The sequence below is a fragment of the Anoplophora glabripennis genome, unplaced genomic scaffold (genome assembly GCF_000390285.2).
Source record: "Anoplophora glabripennis isolate ALB-LARVAE unplaced genomic scaffold, Agla_2.0 scaffold259, whole genome shotgun sequence".
Taxonomy (NCBI): domain Eukaryota; kingdom Metazoa; phylum Arthropoda; class Insecta; order Coleoptera; family Cerambycidae; genus Anoplophora; species Anoplophora glabripennis.
In genome coordinates, this window is record NW_019416505.1 from 412,177 (window position 1) to 436,456 (window position 24,280).

Here is a 24,280-nt window from a genome sequence, read left to right on the forward strand (position 1 = left end):
AATAATTAATCAGAAATTAATGTATAATAATTAAAAGTATTAAAACCAGGAAAAAGAACAGTTTAGGTTTACTATACTACTAGAGGTAGCATGCCAATGCGAAAAGTGTGGCTGAGAGACAGACAGTATCTCAGATTTGCTGTCTCACTCTAGCACGCCGCGATTGGTTGAAGCATTAATTTCCAACCAATCGTGACGTGCTAGAGTGAGACAGGATGTACTGATGTACTGTCTGTTTCTCTCGCACACTCAGCCACAGTTTTCTCAATTGCATGCCTCTAGTAGTATATGCTCGAAGGATCCGCCATATTCTTAGCGACTTTTCCTAGGGTGGGGGTACTTAAAAATTGCCATACGGAATTCATTCATAAATCATTTAAGATTCCCTACTGATTGATTAGTATACTGTGTTCCGAATACTGATTGGCTAATTATATATATAGAGAGAGAGATAATAACCAAAGTATCGCTCTTTCTCTCTACAGCGTCTACAATTTTAACACGCGGTGCATACTCCATAATTGTATTAATATACTCTAATTTAGCGAAAGTTGATGATGGTTTCTCGCAACCGAAACGTCGCAATAAAAATCTAAATATACAGTGAAATTACCCGAAAAAACTTGCTGTGAAAAAATGATTTGAAATCTTAAAAATTCCTTGAAAATAAAAGTTACAGAAGATTTTCGAAAACGACACATTTACTTTTTTTTCAAAATAACTCAAAATCCTGAAGAACTAGGACCGGTCTGCAAGAGCTACCTAAAAAATTTTAGTTCTGCAACCAACTAAACAAGGAAATGAATTGACTTTTGCATAAAACGCGGTGTATGTTGTACGTCAACGTCATCGATTGGGCGTTTTTAACCTATAACCTGTTTCCACCATAGGTTTTTAACATTGTAAACAAAAATGAAAGTGAGAAAAAAGCAAAACGGTACGAAAATCAGCGACATGTTGAGCGATTTCGATGATAGGGCCAAGGGATGTTTTGTAAGTAGATATTTTTGCTTTATTTCATAATTAATGACGATTTTTTTACATTGTAGTTAAAAAGCGAAGAATTCGGAGATCTGAGCGACCATATATTAAGCGGCAGAGATGCCCTCATAAAAGAAGAAAATTTTAGCACCGTGGACCAGTTGGACATAATGGATATAAGTGTTAGTAACTTCCAGTTCGCTACGTTCAATAAGATGGAGTTGGAAGGCTTAGATATTATAAATGAAAACGATTTTATCGAAAAAGATGAATTATTTCATACAGATTTAGTGAGTAACGGTAGCAGAGACTTGGAAGAAGTTAATTCCTTCGAGGGCGTAACTTTATCATTGCCTAAAGACATCGAGGACAGTAGTAACAATACTCCCAAGGAAGTGACTGAAAATCTGGATGACGCGGCTCAGAAACTAAGCAAAAGGGCACAGAAACGAAAGAAGCAGCTAGAGGAGTCGAAACCGCAATGTCCAGTCCGAACTACTGCAAGGCATTTTACCAAAATGTTTGATTTTTTCGAGGCCAATCCCGGGTTGGCAACTGGGCAGCTGCCAAAAATTAATTATAGAAAAAAGTGGCGCGATTTGACTGAAATCTTAAATCAACAGGGAATAGGAGAGAAAACTACTGAGAAATGGCAAAAGGTATACACGGTGATGGTTTTACGAGGCACACGTGGGTTAATTCATGATTTTCACTTTTAGACGTGGAGCGACTACAAGCTACATTTGAGAAAAAAATTGTCGGGCATAAAGCGAAGCGGTAAAGCTCTGGATGTGCCAAATCAGTTCACCGAACAAGATAAAAGAGCACTGATTAACATGGGAGTTTCACTATGTGATGAACTGTCTGTAAGTTTACTACCCGTTCCTTTATACGAAAATCGTTGAAAGAAAATTACAAAACTTTAAATTTTCGTTGTAAATCCTTTTTAAGCATACATGTTGTCTTTTTCACACTGTTTATATACATTCGGATAATGGCCTCCATTTTGCGTTTCAACTTAGTAAGAAATAGAAGAGTTAATATCAGCTGTGATTGAAAATTACTAAAATTTCCATAAATACACATATGATTTGGTTTTAATTAAACAAACTTGAAGTGAGGAAAATTAATCTTGTCTTATGTTGCAATGCAGAAATGTCTTCTTTGTTCCCAAAATCTCCTGAACAAAGCGATAAAAGGAAATAATTCTGCAAACAATATGACGGACAATAATGAATTTTGGGCAAATTTACAAATTTTTATCTCAATACCACAGCTTTAAGTATACCTACTATATTTGCCAATATAAATAATATATTATTTTATAAAAAATAATCTAGAAATTATTTTAATAAAAAAATCATTCCAAATTTTGACCGAAATATTTCCGATATTTCCAAGTTCTTCAGGTAGAGTTGAAAAATGTTCCAGGTTGCAAAAATGTAAACTTTAGATAGATAAGTTTTTTTGACTTCACTTCACTTACCAACATTTTAGTCAATATCTACCAAAGAAAGAAATATCTGACAAATATGATTATTTCAAAAATTATACAGTGACCGTCTTAAAATTACTGCCAAATGGCAAAAATTTCTCCTAGTAATTTTTGCTTGTCTGAATACCAAATAAGAACCAGAGGTCATATTCATGATTAATTAAATTCTGAATACAAAATTCAGAGTACTCGAATCCAGAATACTCGTATTCAAGTTTTCAAATTATACATTGTTGAATATTTAAAATTTCAATTAAAAGAAAATATTGAAAACATGACTAATTATATTTACCATGTCATCCAAAAACTGTGCATCATATGAAAAATTTTCTATCCCAGTTGTATTTAATGAAGTTGCTGTTATTCAAGGCTAGTCGGGGCATATAGCCCGTAAAGTAGTTGTTTCAAAGTGTGACTTTGGTCCTCACAGGGTCATGCTTTCATAGTACCTGCAATACAGGTCGCTTTCTGCCATTTTTTGGCCTCTTTGTAGGTGTCAGGTAGTGAGTAGCATTGGCCACTAGATGTAGCTCTCAGTTACACCTTTTATTTTTTGTTTTAACAAGTCTGGTAACCCAAGTCGTAAAAATCATTTGTACTAAATCTGCACAGGTCTTCTTTAGGTTGTAGCATTTTAATCTTGTAAAAATTTGAAATTCTCCCCAGTTTAATACAAACATAAAAAAAAATTGCAGATAAAGAAACGCTTTAATCCGGACTCAATAGAAAGTGAAGACTCTTCCTCACATTCCGCCACAACATTGCAGGCCGTCAACATTCCAACTCAACCCGTTCAGAACGGTAACATTCCCACAGTTACTCACGAAGTAAATTTCAGCACGGCCGGCCCTAAGAAACGACCCAAATTCAACAAACAGCAAAGACAGAGGAAATTAGCTGAAAGGCGTAGAAAGGTCCAGAGACTGCGCCAGTTTAGGGCAAAGACGGCAGAGTATCAAATGAAGAGTCTGGCGGAACTGCGTTCACTGCGTTCGGTCCTGGATAAGGGACTGAATAGAATCGGCGATGTTTTGGAGAGATTGGTCAGGAATTCCGAATCCAACGCATCGGTCGCCACCAATTTGGCAGAGACCGCTGCTCAGATCGCCACCACGGCTACTAGTTTCGCCAAAATCATCACCGGATTCGATAATAAGCACAGCAATACTCAACTTTAAATGTGATTTTAGGTATTTTCCGGTCGCCTCATCACCTAGAAGTAACGTTTACCAAAACGCGGTAATAATTGTGAATGCTTCGAATTTGAGGGCTCGGTCGCATTCTGTGTTATGTGCTTGTTTCGTCAAGATTGTTCTAATGATTTATCCATCGATTTTAAGAGAGTGTAATTTTGAAAACGCATGCAGTAGAACCTCGATGTGGCGGTGGCTAGAAATTTATTTTATTTTTAAAAATGTTTTTTATTTGAATATGTAGAGATTTAACTTTTAATTTTTTTTTTTTTTGATTAAGTATTTCTGCCACAAAAGAAAGAAAGAATTTTAAAGAAATAACCTTTTGCACCAAAATGATCAGTCGGTTCATTTCACAAATTTAGTTTTGCCTAACCAGAAGTGTGTCACTGACATAATAGATAATTCTTCTCGTTACAATAATCCAACTAAATAATAGTAAAAATAATAACAATTTAACACAGTTTATGTTTCGAAAGGCTCTATTTTTGTCATTAATACTTCTGTTCTCAAATTTGTCCTTTAAGTCAATTTTTCTCACTGAGAAAGTAAATAATTCGAAACTCTCTATTTTTAAAACATTTATTTTTAAAGTTTACAAACACCAGTTTCAAATTCAGTGTTCCACACATTGAATTTTTTTTCCATGAAACCGTGTAATTATAACAATCTATTGAATTCAAATCAGGACTTCTAGAAGATCATAAAATTCAATTATCCGTGAACGATCCGGTTTCGTAAGGAGGGGCTAGTCGAGATTCTACTGCAATTGATTTTTCAGAATATTTTGAAAACCTGAGAAATTTATGTGATATTCCTTTGCAGCGAATGATTTTTGTTTGTAACGGGAATAAGTTTCCTTTCAGAATAATTTTTTGTTTTCAATAAACTGTAATGTTCGCTGCTCGTAAGGTAAACACAGCTTTTAGGCTGCACGGCGATGTATAGCGTTAAGTGTCTAATAGTCAATTTGTGTGATCAACGAATTTCATCTGTTCATTGTTTAAAGGTTTTAACTAATCATGGAAATTGTCAATGTCTCACCGTTTAGATAGATAGATGTTTACAAACTGTAAATCTGTCAATCGGACCAGATGAAGGTGCAGATTGTGAAGATTGCAACAAACTTTTTTAGCTCTGCTATTTATTTATTATTTCGGTTTAACATTGAATGGGGGTCGTATTATTTGATTGTGTTTGACTGCCATGCTGAAAAATAAATTATAAATAACTGCATTAAAAGAATCGGTCAAAAAGTTGATTTTTACTCTAACTTGAAATATCTTGTACTGAGAGTGTAGATAATTCTTTACGACACAATAATCACTATAACACATTTTATGTTTTGAAAAGCTCTGTTTTCATTATTCATTCCCAAATTTGATATTTAGTCGGTTTAATAATAAGCTGTGGCACACTTTTTTTTTGTCAAATCTAATTTTTCTGAATTGGTATACATGTTATTTCATTCCATACAGAAATTTAACAATGAGGACACACAAACACACTGTACCGTCACTAAAAACTTCAATTTATTTTTTTGAGTACCTGGTGCCCTGTTGTCACATCGGGTGCATTGATATTATGTAGTTCACCTAAACTAGGTCACTATCAGAGGTGGTTGACATTGAACTTCATAAACTAAAGACACAGTTTTAAAAATAATAATAAGCGCTTTGTGTTAAAATCTTGAAATAATTTTGAAAAATGTTTGGAATCTATCAGATTAGTAAGTAATTTTATTTATTTTTTTTATTATGTACGTTTTATATTCGAAGTTTGATCTGCATTGACAAAAAAAATATGATGACATAATAATAATGTATCAAAAAGTCGTAGAAAAGCAATATGCTTTTCACATAATTGGTTTGAAGAGGTAATTTCAAGCGCCACTGATATAATCGTGCACATACAACTAAGACGAAAGTTTAAAAAATGAGTTGTAATTTGATTATTTATTTGATTTAAAGAAAATTAATATGTATCAGATTCGTTTTCTGAGAAACATACTATTCATTACCCCCACTTAAAACTACACCATGTATATCTTATCTATTCATAGTTAGAAGCCTTATATGAATTTTTTAAATTTCTTGCCAATGTGTTAAAAAAACTAAGCAGTTATATTTGAACGTTCCTAATTGAGATCTCATTAGCATTAAGGTGGAATATGGTAAGCGTTTCTCTATATGGGATCTGTTTGAACCTTGTTTTATTTTATCATTTTTGGTCTTATCTGATACTTCAGTTGAAATTGTATCGCACATTTTGGAATTTTTTTTTTATTCAAATACGTGAATATAAATTTATTTATCTTATTAGTCAATGTTTTATTTTTTCTTAAATTTTAATGTTTGTTGTGAATTTCGTCAGTTCCCTTCATGTGGCCTTTAAGACGGATAAAATGATGTTTGATGTTGCTCCTCACACAGATGTAAATTAGATAGAAGCTCAAACGACGTCTAGTCACCATGCCGTTTATAGAACAAGGTCATTTACTTCGCTGATAATCGGTTATTAAATTATTTTCATATCAAAAACGTTTTTTGTTCCCTTGTTAAGTGTAAAGACCTGAACGACTTAAAGAATGGCATGTAAATCATCACAACGTATATACAAAGACTGACATTTTTCATTTCAAAAATTTGAATTAAAAATCCACCAAGACGTAAAAAGATGTGCTTTTTTTGCGTTCCATCAAACGATTGTTTGTACACATTCTGTTTCTCGTTTAGGGACCAAAATTAATGATTTTGTTGCATCTTAAAATAAAAAGACATTTTATGAAGATAAGGTTGTTTTTTAAACTGTGATGTTGGCTAGACTAGATACTGTAATATTATTAACAACGTAAATTGCAAATTTTATTTGTGAGTGGAAATATTTATATTTTTTGTAGGTACCCAAAAAACTTGGTTAGATTAAAGGAATGTGGCATCAAGGTCTTAAGTTCGCCGAATAACTAAAATATGATTACTTCCACTTTCACGGATTTAATCGATCAAATAGAATAAATAGACTGCCATACTTATCCTTTGCAACTTTTAACAGCTTTAAATATACTCTTTTAACTTTATTCTCATTTCCAATGTAAAGAATGGTTCAGGAAATTAATACTTTTTATCGATTACTCACTCAAGTTACCATAGTTTACGGAAAGATTCTATATGATTGTAGTATATTCTTTGCTATTCTTAATTTATTATTAATTTTTAATGTACATTTTTATTTTTTATATTTTATTCAAAATACTTTTTATAAATAAATATATAACGTGAAATGTTGCCCAGTTTCATTTAAATAACGATTTGGACTTTTTCAATACTATGTTTCATTGATTCAGTTGGTTATTTCAACATTTTTATATACTAAATAATTAATATACCAAAATTTCATTTTGGTCCTAAACGTCCCCTTCTAAAACCAAAAATATTGATTGATTTATTTATTTTATATTGATAATATTTAACCATATCATATTCTATTATTATTTTGGAATATTAACAATTACTAGCTATTTACTAGGTATCGCTGATGTAATTCAATGCTAGTTGGGCCACACCGTCAGGAACATTGTCTGTGGGGTAAGATATTTTTTGCATACTTGTGATTTCCAAGACCTCTGTTCAACTTCATTTTTGATAGGTTCTTTTTTAGTAAAGAATTTTGTGAATTAGTTGGAATTAGCTTAATTCCTTTATAATAGAGTAAAAAATTTGAGATAAATATTGGGATGTAAGGGTGGCTCTATGAAAAGTGAAAGACATTGTATACATACACGTACAATAAAAGTTAAATAAGTGTTTTATGTATAAATCATAAATTAACATCATGTGATAGTTCACAAACATTCTTATTTATTATCTAGACACTGTCACAGTGGTGTTGTTATCACTTTGATAACCTACGCCCTCTGACCCACAATAACTGAGTTTTTCCTTTTTCTATCTGCCGACAACACGTATATATTTCTCCTTTTCGCTAATCTACATCGCATCGATTTAAAAATCTCCAAACGACAGAGTTATTTCAGTTCTATTAGAATAATTTAATGACTTAAGAGGCATTCTCCTGCATAGGCGGAATATTTTATAAAATTTATGACCAACCCTTCCAAACTTACTTGGATGAGAGGAAGAAAATTGTTTTATGGATTTTGTCCTGGTAAGTCATTAGAAATAATAATAGTTTGTAACAGACGAGTAATAATAATAATTTTTCTAAGACTGCTCACTCAACATGGCAGCTGTACCGCAAGGAGCCTTTGCCGCCAAGAAAGTGAGGAAAAATGAGGAGAAGCGCAAGGAATTTCACTGTAAGTTAAATTTCCTAATTTAATCCAAATCCGTACTTATAAATAAAATTCGTTCAGATACTACAGAATTAAATCCGATGAACTATAGCAGCAAATACATGAACAGCATTTGGGGTCAATACAATCGCTACTCTGTACATAATTTGAAGAAAATCATGGATGATGGTGTGTTTGCTATGAGTGTCGGCAAAGGAAAAAGGTTTGCCTCCTTAACATTTAAAGGCATTTGTGATTAATTGGCAATTTTCAGATCTACCGCTGCCACTCAGCCTGTAGAAAAGCCAGCTATTTCTACAGACCTCGGACCTGTTGGTTCGGCTATTTCCTTTTCTTCAAATAAAATTTATAACTAGTTAATTTGTGAGGCTGTGAGTTCATGTAACTGATTTATACGTTTTTTTTTTTTTTTTCAATAAATAGGTATAATAATCATCTATGTTATTGGACGCTATTTTTCTTATTTTAATAGAATATTAATCAGACATATTGAGTTTTTTTTTATCCAGATATAAATTGATAATCTGCGCTAATCCCAGAATGCATGAAATCTTTATTTTCATGTTTATATAACCCACACTGATCCTATGTTTATGTTTAAGAATTACTGATTATGAGATATTTAACAATATAGGGGGTACACCTCCTATAGTTTTACGTCGCAATTCCCATTGACGCCATTCACTGAATAAGAATGACAAAAATTAAATTTGAAATATTACCTCTTGAAAGTAGGTGTCTCATTTATTTAATTCCGGCAACATGGATAACAATATAAAAGCAGTATACATAATACATACATAATTTTCATGTACAGACGCAGAGGGACAATTTTCAAATTTTAAAATCTCGCTACATTCGTGGATCCACAGAACACAGAAAAATCTACTCCTCAATATAACTGACCAGTCGTCGTGAGGAGTGGGTTTTTGAGGATAGCTTGTAGCTAGGGAATGCAAGCGGCCTTTGAGTCGATGGTTCTCGGGTCGGTACGGAGATATCCCCTTGAAACCTATTAATGAAAAAGTGTATGGTCCTTATTGATTTGTATTATTCTATGCCTTTGACAGTTGTACCAGCCTTTATTAACCTTTACTTTAAATATTTATAATACTGAACAATTTGAATACTTTTAACAACATTTTTAATTTTTAATCTTGTCTTATTTTTTTTTTTTAGAATCAAATCAAAACGTGTTCAAATTTTATCTCGGCATGTCGCTTTTTTTAGAGGGCTCCATAGAGCATGCAGCCCCTAGGCCCACCCCATGCAAAAATTGTAGCTACCCCCATGTACGATATTTTATATTCTTAATGATTTATTTTCGTTATGAATTTGATATGTGAATTGAGCTTTGTTTTGGTTACGACAGAGAACGGTTCTAGGACGGTTCAAATTAATTGACCATTCAATTCATAAAAACATCTAAGCCAAGACATAATGATTAATGACAATACAGTAATACACCTGTGTAACTATTTTGAACTGTTCTAGAACTGTCCGCTGACAGAACCAAACCAAGCCTCTGGTAAACTATTAATACAAATTTAAATATGTATATATTAGCAACAGAAAATATAGAACACTAGGTATTAGTAAAATTAGAAAGTTCCAAATCCCTCCCGCTTATGACTTGTCTTTCTATGCCCTTTCCTTACCCCTTTTCTCCCGCGCTAGCCTAAGGGCCACCTTAGCAAAGCGCATCCCAGGCTGCATAGCCACACTACCCTACCCAACCATACCACACATAAACATGACACCACCCCCGGGGTTTACACAGACGAGCCGGCGAAGCAAGAAGAGCGCCAGAAGAAAGGGCCCTAGCCGGCGGGGCCCAGCCAGGACAAAAGGAGGTCCCACAAAGCGCCTACACCGGCCGCATTTGCGGTCGGGGTAGACGACGGATGGGGCCCACCTACGAAGGCTGTCCAGGCCTACACGAGATGAGGCAGGATAAAGAGGGATAATCCCCCTCGATCCCAAATCATTGAGGCCAATTTCNATGATACAACTCTAGCCGTTGTTCTTGAGTAATATAGTATTTAATATATTTTTTATGAAGTGCATATATGAAAATTTAATTTTTTATTATATAATAAATATTCAGATATACCTAGAAAATTATGAAAAATAATTCATATGTAATTGAAAATTTCAAAAGTACGTATTTGTTAGTTCATATTTCATTTCAAAATTTAATGTAAAGTTATGTGCGTTTCTAATTTGAAATTTTAGAACTGACCTGGTAATGTAATATAGTACCCCCTCGTATCTAAGACTTCAAAATGGCGACCTCCTTTATTAACAAGTTTGCGCATCTTGACGCTCATTCTCCCTACTCCATATCTCTGGTTGACGGGTATCTTTAAGTTCTATTTTCTATTCTATCACAGAATTTATAATCATATTCTGTGGCTCTATGAGTTATGACTAAAAAAAAATAGTTTTCCAAAATTATGAATTCAGAAATTGGCATATAAAAAGTAAAATTCAATGGGACTTCGTTTTAGTGTCTTTATATGTTAATTCTATTCATTCGGGAAAGTGTGAACGTTCCGTTTTTTAAAAACAGCTTTTCTCTCTCTATCTAATACGTACAAGATTGCAGAAAAATTGTGGACTGTCAATCTTTAGGAATTTTTGTTGCGTATTTAAAATCCGTCAATTTTAATCAAATTGCCGTTCGTATTAATCAGTTTAAGTAATTTAATTCATAATGCCTAGAGGTAAGTTCCTTTAACATTTTTTTTTAGTTTGATGACATCATGGCCAACACCTTGCAATTAGACATATGAATGTTCACACGAATAAATTTTTAGGAAAATTTACAAATCACAAAGGTCGCAACCGCAGATTTACGAACCCAGAAGAACTGGAAGAAGAACGAAGGAGAGAAGAGCAAAAAAAGAAGTGGAGACAACAGCAGGGGGTTAGCAGCAGTGAGGAATCTGATGATGAGGCTACCGGTGATAAGAAAATTAGTGAAGAATCTGGCAGTGAATCAGAGGAGGAAAGTAGCGAAGAAGATGTAAGTCTAACAAAAAAATTGATAATTATTTACTCACCCTCCCCCTTTTCGATGGTGCTGGTCACGATTTTTGAAGTTATTTTTGTGAGGTCAAATCTAGTATTTGAAAGAATATTTTTTAAAATTCTAACATGGACATTTCACACAACACTACGCACAACTCTGTACATTTTATGTAGCTTTCAGAAGATCTGTAATAAACAATCAACAATGTCCAAGAAACACATTTTCGCAAATTTCAAATAAAAACAAATACTAATTTGGCCACCCAAAGTTAATTTCATTACATGATGAATAACCATTTTTGTTACATAATTTTTTGAACGAGCTCTAAAAATTGAGTGTAATTCTTTTATTCTCGTACTGCTGATTAAAACGATTTTAATGATTAAGTACTAAATTATTTTTTTTAGAAGAAAGCAAAAGGTGTTTCTAATCTAATAGAAATAGAGAATCCAAATAGGGTACAAAAGAAAGTAAAGAAACTCTCTACTCTGAACACAACAGATCTAGAGAGCAAGCCACAGCTATCCAGGCGAGAGAGGGAAGAAATAGAGAGGCAACGGGCACAGGCCCATTACCAGAAGCTGCATGCGGAGGGCAAGACGGACCAGGCAAGGGCGGATCTTGCGCGGCTGGCGATCATCAAACAACAGAGAGAGGAAGCTAAGAAGAGAAGAGAAGCCGAACAGAAAGGTAAGTGAAGAATAGCTATTAAAAACACTTTGTGCATTCATTTCCATGGTACGTATTAAATGTAGCGTTGCCTACATATTGCCTATTTTCAGTGGTGTTGAATGAAGTTAATTTTATGTGGTCGAACTGCGCTTTTAACTCACGTGATGATTGTTTATCGTTAACTCTAATTTAAATTTGTATGGCATAAAAAATGTACTACATATGCAAAGTTTCATTTGAACGTTTGGAAAATATTAATCGGAGTTCAACATTGAACACCCTGTACATTAAAAACTAAGCAACATGTGACCTAATACAGTCTGTTTGATAAGAGCGTGTATGGCAGAACTTTGTCCTCGAAACCGTTATAGGGGAAATTTAACCTGAGCAGTTAGTGATACCCTTCCCCTCAGATGCTTTTTACAGAATGTCTCACTTGTCGTTTGACCCTGATCGCAGAATAACGTATTTTGCAATGTCTGCTGCGTACACATCACGTTACGGAGCCGTATTTCTGTGTTTACATTTGAAAGGACTGCAAATGTCGCTCGGAGCGGCCGCTAAGTACATGAAAAAGTTAGACATTTGTAAGTAAGTGGATGAAACGTTATTCCGACGTAAAAAACGTCGATGACCTACCGGATTGTGGTTCTGTACAAAAACGATGAAAAAGGAGGTCAGAGAGAATCCTTGTCTATCATTGCGTAGGGGGCAAACTATTTTGTGTAAAAGTATCTAAATGCATCATAAGAAGACGTTTACTGGTTCATGAAGTGAAGAAACCGCTACTGTCTGAAAAACATGTCGAAAAAAGACTCAATTGGGCGAAAGAAAATTTGGACTGTAATTGGGATAACGTAATTTTTTCGGACGAAGCTTCTTTTTGGGCATGTTCTTCTATCACTCATACCTGGTCTACCCATGCCAATAGACCCATCCAGTGGACCGTTAAACACCTGGTAAAAGTGCACGTCTGGGTGTGTCTCTCAAAGCAGGGCTTTAGCAATATGCACATCTTCACAGGAAATTTGAACACTGCTAAAATTGTCAAAATATATCAGAGGGCTGTATTACCATATGCCGAAAGGTGGTTTACGCAGAAAAATGAAAATTGGCTACTGCAAGAAGACAATGACCCAAAACATCGCAGTCGTCTTTGTAGAAGTGGAAGTCTAAGTCTTCTAATCTAAGTCTAAAGTCTTTGTGGAAGCAAGAAAATGACGTTAACATACTGGATTGGCCGTTGCAGTCGCCAGATGCAAATCCAATAGAAAATGTGTGGGTGTTCATGAAATTGAAGCTCCAAGGGAAGAAGATCTGGACCGTTAAGCAGTTATTTCTACGGATTCGATTGGCGTGGAGGTCTTTCCCACAGGAGCATGCTATAAAATTAGTAGAAAATGTATTTCAGGCCAATGCCAGGCAATTATTAATAATGGAGGCGATTGGACATATTATTAATAATAATAGACGAGCAAAATTGCAACGCCGTCGCTTAGTTATCGAAATAAAAAAAAAAACTGGCGTAGAACCAGGTCAGACATGGTAGGTTTTATTAAGCATATGATTGGGCATATGAACTCGTATTTTGCGACATTTTTTGTTGGTCGGGATCTTTTTGACCCTTTCACTGCTCCAGACGTATATATTCGCTAAAAATTTATTGGGCTCAAACTGCTCCAGACGGATAAATTCGCATGAATAGTTAAATTGGATCAGGCTGCTCAAACTGTATATATTCGTAACCGTGCGTATTAGTGACTCGGTTATTGCAATTGGTAAGGCGAATTTTTGCGGGCGAGCTTATACCGATTGTGACAAATATTTTTATGGAAAGAGGTACTGGTAATAGTACCAAGATTGTTCATGTTTCTTTCAGTTTCTATTTATTACATATACTGTATTTTATTCAAAATAAAATCGTAAAATTTATCGTAAATCGTAATTTAACACAACATAATGTAAAACTATAAGTGGTCTAACTGCTCCAGACGTATATATTCGCACGCGATAAACAATCGCGCACGGCGCAGTAGCTACGTTCAGACGTATTGCGCAGCGAAAGGGTTAATTTCGAAAAAATAGAAAAATAATATTTTTATGAGAATGTTTTTTAAGGTCTCCACCGTTATATCTCAAAAAATAATTGTACTATTAGAGTAATTTTTTTTTAAATTAAAGCAGACAATAGCGCTTTTAACAGTACTAATGAATTTTATAAAACTCGCTTTTTCATTTCGCTAAAAATCAGGAAAACTTTAAATTAAAATTTTGTGTAATACAATTTTCACCAATCGATAAACTTTTTTATTTATGATTTTTTTTATATATATGCAGCGAAGAAAATGAAGCCCATACACTACATAAATTTTTGAAATAATTAGTTTTTTCCTAAAGCTTATAGTTTGGCAACAAGCGATTATTTCATAGCGCGCTAAACTGATGCATGGGGCATCCAACGTAATGTGTAATCTACATAGTGTACGGCTTGCGGGATTTGGAGTAGATACGTGCCTAATAAGCAGTGTGTAATAATCATCAGAATATATTAAGTTTTTAAGACAATGGAGTGCATTATTTGTAAGAAAATGTGCGGGATGAAGACAAATCTGTAGTACAAAGACCTAGAATTCAAGATTTGTTGTAAAAAAAAAAACAATATTTTAAATGGCGAAATTAAAATAGAATACCTTATAGACTGTCGTAAATCATATGCTAGGTTTCAAAACATTGATCTTACCTGTATTTTGCAATCAGACGTATCATGCGAATATGTATACATATAATATACAAAATATAATATAATAAACATATAATATATATTTTTGATTTGTTAAAATAATAACAAATTTAAACCTTTTATTTTCCATCCATTAGTACTGTTAAAAGTGCTATTGTATCTGCTTTAATTTAAAAAAAAAAAATTACTCTGATAGTACAATTATTTTTTGAGATATAACGGTGGTGACCTTAAAAAACATATTCTCATAAAAATAGTTTTTTTTTATTTTTTCGAAATTAAAAAGATCCCGACCAACAAAAAATGTCGTAAAATACGATTTCATATGCCCAATCACATGCTTAATAAAATCTACTATGTCTGACCTGGTTCTACGTCAAAAAAAAAAAACGACACAATAGACTCTTCAAATCGCTGCACTATAAAACATCATGATGTATATCATGTAGTATGTGTGTATTTTTTTCAAGTCATTATCCCAAATAATTTTTTAGTTTTGCTCTACACGCTCTTATCGAACAGACTGTACATGTTTACATTGATTTTCTTTCTTTTGCTTCATAAAATCACGGTTAATTAGTCGTATACGACCCAAGATTTTTGTTTCCAGAAAGCAACGGTAGAGTAGTCACATTACAGGTTACTGCAATTTTGGGGACAAAATACCAATTTCCAACCCTGAATTTTCAATACGTTTTCTCATATTTTGAACAAATTGATTGTGCAGTATCTCAAAATTTCTGTTTATAATACTGCAACAATTAATTTTTTATATATTTTTTTTGATATAAATAGCACAAATGTCTCAAACCTCAATTTTGGGTCAAACTAGAAAGTTGAAAAACGTTCTCAAGAACTTGGTTTGACCACACAAAAATAACTTCAGATTCATTTGGTACGCCCTCGAAAATAGGTTGTGGGAAAAATTTTGTGCATTTTTAATTTTAAGCGAGTTGTATGCCTTAGTAAGTAATTACAATTTCATCGCTGAGGACTTATTTACAAATGCCTAGTTTTACTTATCAAATTATTGCTGTGTGGTAAAGTTGTTAGTACTATATTTTTTTCATTTTAGAAAAGGAAAATGCTGCTAAAGAAAAAACGGCTCAGGTGAAGAAAGCCCTAGGAAAAAAATAAATTTATTTTTAAGATATCACTCAGTTTTCATATTATTGCAATATTAATTAATATAAATGTGTTTCACTGTTCAATGTGCGGAGAAGTTCAATAGCGTGTTTTATTTCGTGACGAATTTATGGTCACTGGGCACAGATGAAAAAAAGGATGTTTATTATATCATTTATATTATGTCTTTTGTAATAATAAATTAAGAAATTAACAGTAATTGCAAATTGTTTTATTGCTTACTTCTAAACAGCGGGGACGTAGTAAGATTTAACTAAAAAATTACCTAAAAAATTTTAGTAATTATTAAAATTATTAAAAAATTATTAAAAATTAAATTATAAAAAAAATAATTATTAATTAAATTTCTAGTAGATTAAAAGAAATTTCCATTTACAAAGATACATACAGGGTGTAATTTGAAGCGGGTTTCAGTTTTTTAGCAGTAAAGGTAATAATACTTGTTCCCCCCGATACGAATCTGAAATTCTTTTTTTTTTAATGAAATAGTCAAGTTACAATTAGTTTTTTTAAATGTACTTTAATACTTGTGTGCGCTGCCACTGTAATATTCACTTATTACAAATAAACGAATTGTAGGCAACCTACAGTGCATGTGAAGGGAGATAGTGCAGGTCAACGGTGACGATGCGGAAGGCGTCAGTTCCTAATTTGGAGACTACATCTAACTGCAAATTTAAATGTTTTTTATCATTGGAAGCCATCAGCAGACTATTTATTTTTGTGTATATCATTTATCATTATTGATTACTGCTTGCCAGATTATTAAGTACTGTTTGTGTGGCGAACACCCACTCAACGATAGTAACTCGCGGCAAATGCTGTGGCATTGTGCATGCGCTGTGACAAAAGCGTACCATTATTTTTGGTTACACAAGCTTTTTCAGCGGCGGGGTACGAAAATTACTAAAAAAAAGGTTAAACAAAAATTAAGTTTTTACGACCGAATTTGAAAAATTAAACTATTGCTTCATGTTTCTAAAGGACAAAGGAAGCCTCTTTATAAATATGACCCCCACTCAAAGAAATGAAATGATGTTACAGCCAGGATTATCATGAGGGCACTCCTCAACGGTTAGTAGCAGAGGCGTATCTTGAAATGGATAGATTGAGAAATATTTCTAACTAAAAAGGTGTAAATAAATGAAAAGTAAAAAATAAATATCTTATAAGTGAGAAGTTCAAAAAACCCATAATGTCGTGTAGACCCCAAACCCACAAAAAGGTTGAATATGGCTGCTCTATACCGGGCGATTCAGTTTGATATTCACGGCCTCGTATCTCTTTTATTTTAACAAATAGCTCTAACAAGTCCTATATATTTTTAAATTGCCACTCAAACTCTATCAAATAACTTTATTAGATCGTCTCCATGACAACATATGTCAAAATTGCTATAGTCAACTGTTTTTTTTCAAATGGCATACTATATATATTTTTATCAATTCTGGAAGATATTTTTTTTCTGTGTTCAGCTATGTAAGGAAGTTTATAGTTTCATTAGAAATATTTATAGAAAAACAGCAGAAATGATTAACCTTACTTTACCGTAGCTTTATTCTGAAAAATGATAGCCAGCTGTGGAAACAACTGAATTATGACATTTCTAAATAATGGTTTGTCAAAATAATTGACATTTTGTACCTACCTATTATATCTATAATTCTATAACATGAATACTTACTGTAACCAAGAAAAACTAGATTTGATTTTAATTTATGGAGTGCCGAAAGAACGATAAATGTTGCAGGTATTTATACCAACATTGTTTTCCCCAGACAACTTCCACCAGCTAAAATTTTCGGAAAGTTAGCCAGGAATTTGGGGGCAGATGGAAGTTTTAAAAACAGAATAAGAGTAGTATGTCGGAGATTAAATGAAGAAACACTAGAATGTGTTTGTAGAGAGGGAGTGATAAACAAGTGCTGTTATGTGTTTGGAAGCAAATGGAGGTCATTTTGAACATTTAAAATAAGTATTGTTTTAAATTGTTATATTATTATCATATTAATAATAGAATACGTTACTTTACAAAAACATAGTAACTTGTTTCCGCAGCTGGCTATTTTTCAGAATAAAGCTTCATCGTTTTTGCTGTTTTTCTAGCATAGCAATATTTCTAATGAAACTATTCGCGAATGCAGCTAAGAGCTCGCCCTCTGACGGTGACAAGTGATACTAGCGAAACAAGGTAAATATTTCTTCTGTGTGTGACATTTCGTTTTGTATTTTATTTAAAACTGAATTTAGTGTTCGTTTTTTGAACAGTGTTATTTTAAGAAAATAGTGTGAGGAAAATTTCAGCAATTATGGATAGATAGAAAGAAGAAACCGTCAAACTATTATTGTTCAGTTCAAGGTTGCTCTTCATGGTCCAAGAAAAATCCAGAATTAAGTTTTCATCAAACCATTGAAGAAATTTTCAAAATATTATTGCCGATAGATAATACTCCCTGAATTTCATGAGGGTTGTTAGTAAGTAAGGGCACTAGTCTGCAGACATAATATAAATTTCTAAATTTAAATTAACTTTGCTCAATTTTCCCATATAGTACCACATGATCAGCCTTAAAAACTGCCTCTCCTTCTAATATACGACGAGAGTTTTCGTTAGCATATATGTAAATAGGAAATGTATTCCACAACGGATAAGTTCATAGTTATAACTTAATAAAATGTACATTACATTGTAATGCTAGAGACAAATAAAGTAGACATAAATACTTGCCTTAAAATTTATTTATGAAATATTTGAAACCTATAAAACAACACAAAAGTGAAATAACCGCAGTTTGATAACAAAATTACTAATAATAATGGCAAATAAGACAAATGTTGTTCAAATGAATGTGTAAACGCGAACGGCAATGTCATCAAAATTACCTTGTTTGGGAGCTTACTGCTTTCGCCGCTTGGTGCGCTTGCATCTTAAAAATTATCGCGGATAGACTTCCTTACATAGATGTACGCAGAAAAAATATATCTTCCAGAATTGATAAAAAAATATATAGTGTGCTATTTGAACAAAAACAGTCGACTATAACAATTTTGACATTTGTTACCATGGAGACGATCTAATAATGCCATTTGATATAGTTTGACCGGCGATTTAAAAATATATAGGGTATGTTAGAGCTATTTGTTAAAATAAAAGAGATAAGTGCCGCGAATACCAAACTGAGTCACTCGGTAGAAGTGTCATCAGCAAAAGTATGATAAATAGACACGTACCATCTGTAATCAGTATGTTCATGTTCTTATAAAAGCTTGTCGCGTTATTTCCTTAACTTGCTCCTTAAAACAAAAATTCCAATTAGGAATAAACCTCGTAAATAATTACAGTTTTTTAATAATTATAATTATATTTTAGTGAATAATTAACTTTATAAATTGTACTATGTACTGGATTCTACAGATGACCGTTATCATACATACGACTAAGTGCTTTCCCCTCTTGGCACTTTAGTCAAGAACAGTTAATTGTATGAAATATTACCAAAGACCAAATTTGTACAGAATTTTATGCTCTACAAGTTTTCTAATAACTCTGTCATTTAGACCAAAGAAAATAAGATATTTACAAAAAAAACCTTTGACCTTGAATATCTCCACTAGTACGCGAGATTCTGAGACTTTTGAGCTGACCTTATAAAATGTAAAAACAAAGATATACAAGTTTATAGCTTATTATCTTTCATCCCGAGGTTGAATTCCCATATGACTGGACTAATGATATTTTCCGACGAATGACGAAAGGAAAAATAAAAAAAATAATTATATACTATTTCTTTACTGCAAAAAAACAAACAAAGGGGTTGAATCTTATATTTTAAATTCTATTCATTTTTATGAGTCCATATGGGTTTCCGTTTCTCAACAAAACTTCTCACCCCCTCTTTCCCATCGGCCATTTGTAAATTCTCAACCATCTGATTGGCACCAAGCTCATACGCTTTCTTAATATCCAACTCCACTTGCCTATAATAAAATCTCTTCCCTACTGCTATTACAGACCTGCTTTTTGCCATGATTTCTTGACAGATTTTATCTACCTCGCTTTCGAGGTCCTCGAGTGCACACACTTTAGTGACAAGGCCACTTTTTAGCGCTTCGGCAGCTGATATCGGTAGCCCTGTAAGCAACATGTTTAGAGCAGTAGACTTCTGGACTTTTCTAGCAAGAGGAATGCCCGGTGTAGAGCAGAAAATACCGAAATTGGCACTAAAAAAAGGTATACGAGTTTCTACTTAGAAAGTTTTGTGTATGGTTTACCCTGGCGTGGAAAACTTGCTGTGTTCCGTACAGACTACAATGTCACACTGCGCTACCAACTGGCATCCTGCTGCAGCAGCTAAGCCGTTTATTTGAGCCACGATCGGAACAGGACTATCAATTATACTGTACATAAGCTTTGAAGCCAATTGGAATACTTTTTCATGTTGCGGTCTTCCAGATTCAGGTGCCTACAAGAATGTGAAGGTATCCCATTACGTGAAACTAACTGAAGTGTAAGGTATTTCATCATATTGGTCAATTTACTCACAAGTTCCTTCAGATTATGTCCTGCAGAAAATACAGGTCCTTCAGCAGCTAGAACTATAACTCTTAATTTCTGATTGTATTTATCCTTTTCTATATTTTCTAATAGACTTTGCATCATGGCTAAAGATAAAGAATTTCTATAAACACAAACATTTTCACAAAAAAAAAAGATTTCTCCGTAAGAATTTGCTCACCTGGACTTTTGGTCAGTCATTGTTATTTTCTTCACCCCATCACAAAACTCCACGTTAATGGATACAGAGGACGAATTTCGCCGTAGCCAATTGTTCAGGTATGACTAAAATGAGTTTTATATACCTATAGGGTTTGTTTTGTTTCTATAATTTTCTAATCTTACCATTCTTATCCTCATAGGTACAACATTTGTAAGTGATTTAAAAATCATAATTATATCTATTCACTCTAAAAAACTGTGAATTAAACTATTAAAGAAATAATGTATTTCTATAATTCTGTGAAAATGCGAGGTTATTAATTTTATAAATATACCTATTATTTTAACCTTTTAACATTTTAACACGTAACCTCTTTTTTTATAATTTGTGACAAATCATCTTGTTGCTATCTTTCGAAAATTGAAGTTTAAAACTAACCAATTCTCCCTGAAAATTATCATTTCTTTATGACAATATTGTAGGTATGATTGTAGGTAGGTAGTCCTAATGTCCTAATATCCGGATCTATAAATATCCTGGCAAGTGGCATCTAAACGAAGCTTTGGTAATTTTCACAGGTAATTTTAGTATTGTTAAAATAAAATCTATTATTTTTATTACAAATTACAAGCCTTCAAACCTAAACCACAGCATATAAAACAATTGTTTTATTTGCTGTGCCTAAACTATAAAATATTAACGAACCGGGTGCTCGGAAAACATTTAAGAACAAAAAAAAGAGCACTGTAGACACAAATCTAGAAGAAAGATTATATAATCAATTAACAGATGGCACTATGTACTTTGCTCTGAATTTAAAATTGGTCTAATAAGAGTTATATATGTTTATTATGTTTTTAGTAATACGGTAATATTAAATAAATATATGGATTTTAATAATTAGTGATTTTAAAAATATTCGTACAGTATTAATTATTAATATAATGCAAGAACTAATAAACTTATACTTATTTGTAATATTTTATATTCGTGATTTCGGAAAGATATTCTTCTCGTTCTGAAATGCATTGTTATCGCTTCTTTGAAGCAGGGGTGGATTATATTTATATTTATCTCCCAAAGAAATGTAAGTTTATTTAACTAAACCTCAAGAAGTAAGTAGGTAGTCAATAACTTGTCTGTTAATCTAATAAACTGTTGGTTGTCTTAAATTATAACATGTTGCATACAAAATAGGTATATGAAATGTAGTTCGCTCATGAATTTTTAATAGAAATTCTTACAATCCGGCTCTGTTTGATAAGATTATAAAAAAAATAAGGTGTAGTTTCACATGTAGGAAGGGCTTTGAAAACAATACACTTTGCCAACTTAAAAATAGATCTGAATTAAAAAACAAATGACCAACAAATAACTCTTCAACAATCTAAAAATACGTACTCTTATCATCGTAATAATGCAATAATCCCTATCACCTGCAATAAAAAAAAACAAGGAATTCGTAGTTCGCGTCAAGCATTCAATCTATATAGCTGCAATAACTGCATAATCACAAGAACTCATAAAAGTAAATAAGAAACAGCTAGCACTTCTCTCTCTTTGGGAAGTCTTCGACCTGTGTGCTGCATTCCAAGCAGGCCAAGAAAAGTTAAAAGCAGTGAGTAGGTTTTGCTCCGGGCGGTTGCTTCGCGTCTGTTTGCAGTTTGCACTTTGATCCAAAATTTCTGGTTGTTTGGGGAGTTATATTTAAAAAAACTGGTACATAGTCAAGGTAAGTTGAGTACATGCCAAGGTATTAGTAAGTTTAAGTGGTAACCGTGAGTTGACGAGGTAAAAATATCACTGTAACTCGATTTGGAAAGTTATTTGAGGTTAGGTGGGTTGCACTTTTGTTTTTGTTACGCTTGCTGCTGGTCCGCGGTCCAAGACGGGTCACTGCGACTCACGACTGTTTATTTGGGCCCCTAAGGCCTTGTGTTATGTTTTATAAAAAGCAGGGTTGTTCATATTTTTAGTTACTTAATTACTCGGTTTTGTTAAATTTCAATATAGATAGACTGGAGGAAAACTATACTATAATCGTTTAACGCTTTTTGCCCTCTACAGTAAAAAATATGGATTTGACGTCAGTCCTGACAATTTCAGATAATAAATCGTTAGCGATTAGATATGAAAGTTAATGCAAAATACATATTTTAATTTTTAAAACAAAGTACCTATGTACCTTTTAGGTATATAATTTTAAAAACTAGGTACCTAGGTATTTGTTTAGTTACTATTTTGTGTTAGTCTATATAACTATTTTCAAACCGGTATTCTGCAATAAAGTGATGTTTTTCGGTTCACAGAACTATGCTGAAGTATTTACAGTTTTAAAAGAGGTTGTATACTTCTGTGATTAGTCGAGTGACAGGAGGAGAGAAAGTTTATCGTCACATTACTGTTTATAAACATTGAAATGCTATTTCTTTGATTTAGTAGGTGCTGCTTGTCGAAAGTTTCCTTGATAGCATCAAAATAATCCAAAGACGTTCTTGCTTTTACTATCGTTATTGTCTAACCCTCTCCTAAATATTTTTTAGAAGTTATAATTATTAAATATGCTAAAACTTAAATTAATCTGCCGCGTCGCAAAAATGCAGCACCGAATAATATTTTTTTTGACTTGCATCAAGTGGGAAATCAAAACTATTTAAGTTTTTGTGTCAGTTGTTATTGTGTTGTGTTAGTTTATCTAATATTGTAGCCTATAGTTAATGGGAACTTAAGAAACATAAATTTTCTGAATATCGACATTTGTTCTCGTTATTGGGAAATCTTCAGACTCTTACCAAAAACCTAAGCTAACCTAACTTGACCTCACTTACCTTGATTTAACGTGTCGGTTTATTTTTTTTTATTAAGAATCAAGGAAATCGGGTTTACCGAAAGTCTCGAAGTAAAGTGGATTGGCTGTCTCTGAACGGTATTGTACATATTATTCATAACGCCGAAATCCTATTTCCGATGTAACTAACATACTTATATGTTTATTATATTTGTATTTTTATTACTCGTGTATTTAATAGCTTTTATTCAATTAATTATTTAAATGTGTGTGCTTCAATAAGAGACGAAACGTCGACAATCAAGAAAATTCCTGTGAAATTGCCATTTGGACTGATCTCCACCATACCACTAACTGTATTGTTTTGGCTACTAATTCTAAATTTAAACAATTTTTATTTTTACGAGTTAGTGCCTGCTGCAGGTTATTGTAGTAGACCCTGAACACAGATTTCAATGTGGCTCTCGTTCTTTTGCAGATGCTGCGCGTGGAGAGCAACACCAAGCTTGAGGGGTTCACCGAGTTCGAGGAGGGCATCCTCTTCGATGAGGACGATCCGGACTTTGACGGCAGTGCCCTGCAGAACATGCCCATCCTTTTCCGAAGTAAGTCTTTTTCTGTATAAGTAGACATCGAACTGTATAAAACCAGAGTATTGTATAGAAAAGTTGTAAAACCGAAAAAAACTGGAATTCTGGAAATATCAGACATTTTCTTGGATTTTTTTTTTAAATTCCATTTGTAGTCGATCCTTAGTGCTGCCATTAGATGCCGCTAAATTATTCCGTTAACATATACAGGGTGTCCCAAAAGTGACGCCCGGCCTTCTGGGTATTGATTAAGGGGATAAAAACAAATCAAAAATCGCGCGCCATTATTCTATGGCTAGAAATTGGCCTCAATGATTTGGGATCGAGGGGGATTATCCCTCTTTATCCTGCCTCATCTCGTGTAGGCCTGGACAGCCTTCGTAGGTGGGCCCCATCCGTCGTCTACCCCGACCGCAAATGCGGCCGGTGTAGGCGCTTTGTGGGACCTCCTTTTGTCCTGGCTGGGCCCCGCCGGCTAGGGCCCTTTCTTCTGGCGCTCTTCTTGCTTCGCCGGCTCGTCTGTGTAAACCCCGGGGGTAGTGTCATGTTTATGTGTGGTATGGTTGGGTAGGGTAGTGCGGCTATGCAGCCTGGGATGCGCTTTGCTAAGG

The 24,280-nt window shown here is 33.5% G+C and overlaps 5 protein-coding genes across 6 annotated transcripts in view; 4 read left to right on the forward strand and 1 right to left on the reverse strand.

The window, feature by feature from the left end:
• The first annotated feature begins 893 nt into the window (after positions 1 to 893).
• LOC108904223 lies at positions 894 to 5,959 on the forward strand. Its single transcript, XM_018706689.1, has 4 exons — positions 894 to 993; positions 1,050 to 1,640; positions 1,701 to 1,847; positions 3,172 to 5,959. The coding sequence occupies exons 1-4, from the start codon at positions 913 to 915 to the stop codon at positions 3,652 to 3,654; spliced, it is 1,302 nt and encodes a 433-aa protein (XP_018562205.1). The 5' UTR covers positions 894 to 912; the 3' UTR covers positions 3,655 to 5,959.
• A 1,680-nt stretch (positions 5,960 to 7,639) lies between these two features.
• LOC108904209 lies at positions 7,640 to 8,466 on the forward strand. Its single transcript, XM_018706669.1, has 4 exons — positions 7,640 to 7,833; positions 7,895 to 7,984; positions 8,042 to 8,183; positions 8,235 to 8,466. Exons 1-4 carry the CDS (start codon positions 7,770 to 7,772, stop codon positions 8,335 to 8,337), a joined length of 399 nt encoding a protein of 132 aa, XP_018562185.1. The 5' UTR covers positions 7,640 to 7,769; the 3' UTR covers positions 8,338 to 8,466.
• A 1,881-nt stretch (positions 8,467 to 10,347) lies between these two features.
• LOC108916649 (28 kDa heat- and acid-stable phosphoprotein) lies at positions 10,348 to 15,772 on the forward strand. Its single transcript, XM_023454767.1, has 4 exons — positions 10,348 to 10,707; positions 10,801 to 11,009; positions 11,423 to 11,705; positions 15,503 to 15,772. The coding sequence occupies exons 1-4, from the start codon at positions 10,698 to 10,700 to the stop codon at positions 15,562 to 15,564; spliced, it is 564 nt and encodes a 187-aa protein (XP_023310535.1). The 5' UTR covers positions 10,348 to 10,697; the 3' UTR covers positions 15,565 to 15,772.
• Positions 15,773 to 19,357: 3,585 nt separating this feature from the next.
• On the reverse strand, positions 19,358 to 20,998 carry LOC108904207 (enoyl-CoA hydratase domain-containing protein 3, mitochondrial). Of its 2 annotated transcripts, none has more exons than XM_018706667.2 (5): positions 20,474 to 20,998; positions 20,310 to 20,413; positions 20,117 to 20,252; positions 19,846 to 20,036; positions 19,358 to 19,794 (listed from the first exon to the last, which is right to left on the reverse strand). In XM_018706667.2, the coding sequence occupies exons 1-5, from the start codon at positions 20,519 to 20,521 to the stop codon at positions 19,410 to 19,412; spliced, it is 864 nt and encodes a 287-aa protein (XP_018562183.1). In that variant the 5' UTR covers positions 20,522 to 20,998; the 3' UTR covers positions 19,358 to 19,409. The 2 variants fall into 2 exon arrangements, with proteins under 2 accessions (XP_018562183.1, XP_018562184.1); XM_018706668.2 differs by having other exon boundaries at positions 20,117 to 20,235; positions 20,474 to 20,990.
• A 509-nt stretch (positions 20,999 to 21,507) lies between these two features.
• LOC108904217 (protein pinocchio) overlaps positions 21,508 to 24,280 on the forward strand; it is a 107,943-nt gene continuing 105,170 nt past the window's right edge. Inside the window, exons 1-2 of the mRNA XM_018706679.1 lie at positions 21,508 to 22,023; positions 23,558 to 23,684. Coding sequence (XP_018562195.1) covers positions 23,558 to 23,684 — 127 coding nt within the window. The 5' untranslated portion in view covers positions 21,508 to 22,023. The remainder of the gene's footprint in view (positions 22,024 to 23,557; positions 23,685 to 24,280) is intronic.